The sequence below is a fragment of the Curcuma longa genome, chromosome 2 (genome assembly GCF_044706935.1).
Source record: "Curcuma longa cultivar G26 ecotype Majalengka, Jawa Barat chromosome 2, ITB_CL_G26_1.1, whole genome shotgun sequence".
In the NCBI taxonomy this organism is placed as follows: Eukaryota; Viridiplantae; Streptophyta; class Magnoliopsida; order Zingiberales; family Zingiberaceae; genus Curcuma; species Curcuma longa.
In genome coordinates, this window is record NC_133862.1 from 8,839,105 (window position 1) to 8,847,055 (window position 7,951).

At 37.0% G+C, this 7,951-nt stretch overlaps 1 protein-coding gene across 1 annotated transcript; it reads right to left on the reverse strand.

Moving 5' to 3' along the window:
• Nucleotides 1–220: 220 nt before the first annotated feature.
• LOC141822053 (succinate dehydrogenase [ubiquinone] flavoprotein subunit, mitochondrial) lies at nucleotides 221–7,951 on the reverse strand. The gene is made up of 16 exons (XM_074709470.1): nucleotides 7,764–7,951; nucleotides 7,129–7,293; nucleotides 6,378–6,465; nucleotides 5,979–6,125; nucleotides 5,741–5,881; nucleotides 2,899–2,984; nucleotides 2,731–2,823; nucleotides 2,583–2,646; nucleotides 2,251–2,394; nucleotides 1,960–2,147; nucleotides 1,708–1,882; nucleotides 1,457–1,627; nucleotides 1,289–1,358; nucleotides 1,094–1,214; nucleotides 979–1,016; nucleotides 221–637 (listed from the first exon to the last, which is right to left on the reverse strand). Exons 1-16 carry the CDS (start codon nucleotides 7,854–7,856, stop codon nucleotides 535–537), a joined length of 1,887 nt encoding a protein of 628 aa, XP_074565571.1. The 5' UTR covers nucleotides 7,857–7,951; the 3' UTR covers nucleotides 221–534.

Below are 7,951 nucleotides of genomic sequence, written 5' to 3' on the forward strand. Positions count from 1 at the left end.
ATATTTCCATTGAGATGCCGTCAAAAAATATATATATAAATTAAAAGTAATAAAATAAACTTTAAAAGAAGCCAATCTATTACAAGATACACCCGTAAATTACCATACCTAAAATAACCACCTGATTGGATGGAAGGCAAATTTCTTCGACCACAAGCAATTGCATCTAAAATTCTATTGAAATTTAATGCGAGCTCAATCTTGAAACTAGAAAACAAGAAGAAGAAAAGGGTGCATTGTTACACTAGCAAAACCCTATGCCCATCTTACAATTCATGCAGTTCAAGAAATGATACAAGGCTCAGAGAAGAACATAACGAGAATCAAAACTGTGCTGCATTACAAGTCCATCCTTATTCGAGGCAAAGAGATAGCTCGGCTACAAAGTCCATGCATTTCAGGATTTCTCTGACACATCAGACAAATTATATCAGCATTTTCCACTGATATATTTAACACTGTTTTCCAGAGATTGTTTCATTATTAAAACCCAATTATCACCCTTTCGGATTTCCAGAAAAATTCCATTCGAGCTTAGTAAACGCGTGCTTTTGGTGGGAAGGTCTCCACTTGATCATCCAAGGTGTTCATGTGGACGGGCCTATACGCCAACCTCACCTTTTCGTTCTCCCAATACCTGTGAAATAAGGAACTAGGATTACCATTGATCAAAGTGAACTAGATCCGATTAATTGGTTCCTTTGAGTTATTTTGTAGAAAATAGTTGATAATGGAAGAGTCCAATGACTAGAAGAAGCAACATAATCAAGTTTTTTATATAATCAAGCAATATAATCTCTCTTCTTTCCTCACCTCCCCACTTGGGAAAACAGATTGAATCTGAGTTTTGTTCTTGGTTTCCTCACCACTCAAATGGCAACTCATCAAGGTTATGCATATACATGTTTAATGGGCTCAGATAGGGCATCATATTTGAAGTTTGAGAAGCAATTAACATGAAAGAGCTTGAATACTCACCCTAACGTGTGTTTCATCCAGTTCTCATCGTCTCTTTTCTGCAAGAACACACTATGTTACAATCAAGAAATTAGAACACTAGTGAAACAAATATTCAGCAGATAGAGAGACTGACGGTAAAATCTTCGCGTGCATGAGCCCCTCGGCTTTCCTTTCTTGCCTCAGCTGAGTGCATGGTTATGGATGCATTAATCAAAAGATTTTCTAGCTCAATGGTCTCAATTAAGTCAGAATTCCTGCACCCACAAGTAGGCATTAGGAACCAGAAAGGTCATTGAAAACTTCATCATTTGAAGCGCAAGGAAACAACCATATCAAACTCCGATCGCTGACTTTGACGTCATGGAAGCTTTCCCATGTTTTGTCAATCAATTGGCAACCTAAAAGAAATTCAGGTAACAGTACATCACAAATCTCAAACAAAACATAAAATAGAATTAATATGTTGAATTTGACTATTATATAGTACACAAACAACCTTCTGCAAGTGTTTCTTGTGTTCGAAAAACAGCAGCATTATTCTGCATTACCCGTTGCATGTTTAGGCGTATTTTTGATGTTGGCAATGAACCACTAGCATTCCTTAGTTTATCCAACCAAGCAATGGTCCTTTCTCCAGCATCATTTTCAAGAGGTTTCTGCTTCTGGCCTGTCCATTCAAGAGGATGATTCTACTTGCAAAAGGCATTCACTAAGTTCTAGCTTACATGGAGATGAGTTAAAGAATACCTGGTTTGCAGATTTCAGCAACTCTGTTTGCACATGCTCTTCCAAAAACCACTATATCAAGGAGTGAATTTGCACCGAGCCGGTTTGCTCCATGAACAGATGCACAAGCAGCCTCTCCAGCAGCCATCAGACCAGGAATCACTGCATCTGGATCATCACCCTTTATATGAACTACCTGAGGAACCAATCACATAAATCAGTAGAGAGCTCAAGGTACTCTCGGAATCAGTACCATAACCACAACCTAATTACCTCCCCATGGTAGTTTGTTGGTATTCCACCCATATTATAGTGCACAGTGGGCAAAACAGGGATGGGCTCTTTAGTGACATCAACACCAGCAAAAATAGCAGCAGTTTCAGATATGCCAGGAAGCCTTTCCTTGAGAACATCCGGAGGTAAATGATTTAAATGAAGGTAAATGTGATCCTTGAGTGGTCCTATAGTATATCCAAAAGAACAAAATATCGATAACATGTTCTTGAGTCCATATAAAAATCAGCATTAAAAAAATGAACCAGCAAGCAATCATTCAGTTCATACCTACACCGCGTCCTTCACGTATCTCCATTGTCATAGATCTAGAAACCACATCACGTGATGCAAGATCCTTGGCAGTAGGAGCATACCGTTCCATAAACCGTTCACCTTCACTATTCCTAAGAATACCACCCTCTCCTCGAGATCCTAAATTTTGCAATTAAAATGATCAAACAATCACATAGAAATATGGATAACAAATCTAACATGCATTGAATGTCAAATTTGAAAAGAAAGCAATCTCTTTTAAGTGTGTGTAGTGAAGGTTGAGAATCAAAATTGGGACATCTTTGACTCATGGACTACTTAAAATTAAGTGATAAACAGGGTAATACCTTCAGTAATTAAGCAACCAGCGCCATATATGCCAGTAGGATGGAACTGGACAAACTCAAGATCCTACAGGAAGGATAAAAATTAAGCACAAGCACCAGATGTGCTAGACATAGAATAGTACTAGAATAGAATAGTCATCATACTAACCTCAAGGGGTAAACCAGCTCGTGCAACCATGGCATTGCCATCTCCAGTACATGTGTGAGCTGATGTTGCAGAGAAGTAGGTTCTACCATAACCCTAAGTCAAGAAATTTATAATTGGATTCAGTGAGCAGAAAATGACAATTTTGGGCACAAAATCAACTATCAGTACCCCAGTGGCCAAAATGGTGTTTGCTGCACGGAAGCGATGAAGTGTCCCATCCTCCATATTAAGGGCAATCACTCCCTGACAAGTCCCTACACCATTGATAGCAACCATATGTATAAGAATTAATTACATATCTAATAAATTGCATGAATCAGAAAAGAACATAATAATGACGCCAAGAAGTCAAACAAGCCTTGGCTCCGAACTGTTTGGGATCAATCAGAAAGGAATATATAGTAAACAACAACAGTGTTACTAAGGAGGTGACAATTTGATGAACCAAAGGAAAACTGATACACGAGTTCCCTGATTTCAGATAAGCAAGTACATCAAGACAACTATATCTCACTATTTACAGATAACAAGACCTAAGAAAAGTAGATTGTTATGCTCATGTGTTAAAGCAACCAGGTCAATTTTACATCAGATTGAGTTAGTAGAACCAAATATCAAAATCAGTCCATGTAGATATCATTAATCTACAACTCAAAATTTTCATAGTTAACTAACCTACACCAGAAAAATTCTTCCTAGATTTGAAAATAATTTGACAAGAGTTAATTACAAAATCATAGCAAGCATATGAGAGCATCAAATCAAGCGCAATTAGCACTACACATGCTGTGAAGTAGGCACCAGTTAACTAATAATGCTGCAGATGAAATTGCTAGCCTTAGAGTTCAACAAGTTTAAGATTTTGATTCCACTATTTGTTTAGACCTATGAAACAAGTCATATTTTCAATTATTCACTAGTAAATTTGTTCTATTCTTTAAATTTCAAATAACTAGTTTTTTCCTTTTTTGCACAAGACTATAGAAAAGTGCATTAATGAAAGAATATATTTACATGGATAGATATCAGCTCCGTAAATGCAAAATAAAACTCTCAACCTTACTCCATCTCCAAAACCAAACAAAATTGGCCAAACTATTACTTGAGTACAGTATAATCTGACAAAAATTCCCAAAGAAAATTGCACCAAGTAAAACTTTTGCTCATTTCTTCAACTGTATCAACACTTTTGCATCAAGTAGAGATACAAGTTCATATTCAACAGAAACAACAAATGTGCAACTGGATCAGGTTGAAGCATGCCAAGTTACACCTTAATGAAGCTAACACCCAGCAAACATTAGCAGCAAATACTCTTATTCTCCAAGCCAAAATTCCAGATAAGCAACATCCTAACAACATTTACAAATCTGAAATAATAAGCTTTGTTCAACCACTGTAGCTCAAACTCAAGTTCCAAGTCTGAGAAATAGTGAGCAATAACCAGTCATGACACATGAAGCATAACTTGTTTACTATTGCATCTCTATGACACAAGACATCACAACCATCAGTCAAACACATTCCCGAGAAAAATAATGCAGAAGCAACTCTTCAAAACATATTCAATTCAGAAAAAATGAGCCCATCAACCAAACCTAGAAATTAGGAATAAATTAAAATAAATCTTCTAGAGATACATATTCCTCTGCCAAGATCTGAGAATTAGAACTTAATTCTGAATGTATAAGGGGCCATCCTCTAAGAGCTTTCTGCATATACTCATCCACAGCAAATGTCACCTACTCTAAGTCTTAATCACTTGAAATGCAGGCATGGATCCTAAAAAATCCACAAGTGAGAACTTCCAAGGTGCTTCACCTTCCAACAACTCTTATCCGAAAAGTTAAACATTTTCCATTTACACAGCTAGGAACCAATGCTTAATTACTCTATGCCACAAGCACTATATTCAATCTCTCCTGTGCTTGAAACTGGAATTCACTGAATCCTCTTCCTGTGACAAATCCTTAAATTGATAACCTATTGTGCTGTTCATTTTAACATTTCCTTGACGAGAAATTCCAGTGGATGAGCCAATGGTAGCAAGATTACCGGGATTCCTCGTACACATCAAACTATAAGAGATATACATGGAATTCATTCTCCATAAGATCCAACACCAAATCCAGCAAGGAGTCGGAATTATGATCCCCAACCAATTTTGTTACTTGTGTTTGCTAATTATTCTTGAAGCCATAAAACAGTTGTCTTACTAGACCTTTAACAAGCAAAGGAAATTTTAACTAGTCCTTAGCTTGCATGAGAAACTTGAAGGCCTCAGTTTACAGGGTTGGTAAAAGAGCTGTTTCCAAGATCCTTGGTTCAATATATGCCTTAACCAAAATGAAGGCTTGCTTCTAATACATTATCCAAAAAGAAATTGCATGAGAAACTCTGACATTTTAGTGGCCAATTTAAATAATCAAGACATTAAGAGCAAATGACCAAATCTTCAATGGATGTTGTTTGCATGTCGACCAAAATAAAGAGAGTTCAATCATTCAGTTTTGAAAATTTTACTATCTCCTTCCTGCTCTGCTTACTTTGGTTATTTAAAAATCATTATCCCAAACTACATTGAAAATCTTTATATAACACCCAAATAGCTGGGACTTTATGGCCAGCATGTTGTATTCCAAACACGAATTTGGAAGAAAATATAAGTATGTGTAGGAAGAGTCATTCACTACAGTTCATCACAGTTTTAAGGCAGAATTCAGACCTGCATTAATATGCATTCCTTTTCCTTCATAATTTCACCTTTCTGGCCTTTATGCATAACTTCAATTAGAAGTACACCAGTTAACATGCTCAGATTTGAGTTTTATAATATCTCCTTACATAAAGGAATCGATCAATGACCAAAATTAATGTTAACAAAAGTTCCCAAACAAAAGTACAAACAGAGCATGGAAAATGTCTACCAATTGTAAAGAACTAAAAAGTGAAGATCTCCAAATTAATTTATTTTAGAAGAATCTCAAAAAAAGATTAAAAAAATACTTACCATCCTTGCCCATCAAAAGATCCAGAGCAAAGTATTCAACAAAAAACTGAGTATTATGCTTCATTGCTTGACCATATAGTGTGTGCAACAGGGCATGACCAGTTCGATCAGCAGCACATGCGCAACGATATGCCTGACCACCTATTGATATGCCCACCAATCGAAATGGTATATTAGTGATTAAACACTAGAAACCTGCAGAACTTTTCACCATGATCATGTGGATTAAGTTACAAACCTTTTCCAAAATTCAAACTTTGACCTCCAAAAGCCCGTTGATAGATTTTCCCATCTTCTGTCCGAGAGAAAGGTAGTCCATAGTTTTCCAGTTCAATTACTGCCTTTGGTGCTTCTCTGCACATATACTGAATGGCGTCTTGATCACCTGATGGAAGTCAACAAGCAACACGTTGGCATGGTACAGAGATGTAGGAGTGAGCAAACCAAAAGACAAAAGAGTGATAGCATCTCACTATCCACCAAATTACACTAAAGGAAAAAAAGTCTAGGCTCATCTAGCAATGAAGATTTATTATTTTCTATTTAATCTACTAAAGCAAAGTAGAAAATTCAGAAAATATCAGAGCATGCTATGAGATTAAATAAAATAGAAAGATCCCTCTAGTAAGTTAGTTACCTAGCCAGTCACTTCCTTTGACAGTATCATACATATGCCACCTCCAATCATCTTCTGTCATATTACCCAAAGCTGCATTTATACCACCCTGTATATGATTTATTACCATGATTCAGTGTATTCTCCAAACTAATAGCAAGAGTAAAGCTGATTAAAAACCCATATTCAAGTACAAGCAACCAATACTATTAGAAAAATAATAAGGATGATGCCTTCACAATTGGAATCTCATCTGATTTTGGGTATAGATAAAAGAACTGGTAACTCTTAACCATTAAGTCATTAGTAGCTCAAAGTTGTTTTAGTTTGTCCAAAGCCAACAAAATGGATTACACAGGAATTGTTGCATTCGATAACTGAAATAATTTCAGGAGCAAAGATATCATATAATCTCAAACCACATCATTAGTTCCTTTCTACATTTAGAATATAACAAAATCTGATAAGTTGAAAAAAAAAAATGTTGTGTCAGACCTGCATCTACATATTTAGCTAATTCACTTTTATTGTCTCAATACCCCTTACCATCTTACAAATTGGCAATGTAACTTACTAACAAGGACCTAATCACTGACCAAACCAATGATATTAAGATATGCTGGAGCTATTTAGCAAGGATTTGAATGTAGTTATTCATATGTACAACTACAAATACATGCATAAAATGTAACAGCATGTAAGATTGAACATAGTGGACAAATTCTGAATTACAAATTAAGAAAAATAACGATGAAGTACTAGCTTTAAGCACCTGTGCAGCCACTGTATGAGAGCGAGTTGGAAAGAGCTTGGTAATGCAAGCTGTGTTAAAGCCATGCTCCGAGAGGCCAATGGCTGCTCTTAGGCCAGCACCTCCAGCACCCACAACGACTGCATCATATGTGTGATCTACGATAGTGTACGAAGAACCCCCAACCTTTCATCAAAAGCCAACCATTCAGTATTACTAAGAAAACGAATATTCATTCCATAAATTGTTAACAAATATTGGTGCTAGGAAAACCAGTTAACAAGATTAACGAACAGAGCTTGAATGTAAAGGCAAAAAAATGATTAAAATAAAGATTCGGAGAAATATACTGTAAAATTATTTTATCAAAAATTCATGAACAGATCCCTAATCAGTGGCTCGAGGTGGCAAATTGCGGCGTCTAATTCCCGGATCGGTGAGCATAGATCGAATAAGAAATCACAGCATTAGTGAGAGTCAGTCCTTTGAGATGATAAAACACCAAACCAAGACATCGACTCGTAGGCCGAAACTCACTAAAACGCGATAAAAAAACACACATTTTTTTTCTTCAGGACGAGCCGTGCAAAGCGGATGGTCTGAGATCCGGAATCAGAATGATGGATCAAAAGGAAGGCAGATCGAGAGAGGAATACCGAGTTGGTGGAGAGGAATCTGGACGTCGCCCCGATCGACGACGATGCCTTCTTTGAGAAGAGGGAGCTCCGCGGAAGGAAGCGGCGCCACATCTCCGACGAGCCTTGAGCGGATCACGGGCAAGAACACGGAGGACGACGGCGACGAGCGGAGCAGCAGGAACGAAACACTCAGGACGAAAAGAAAC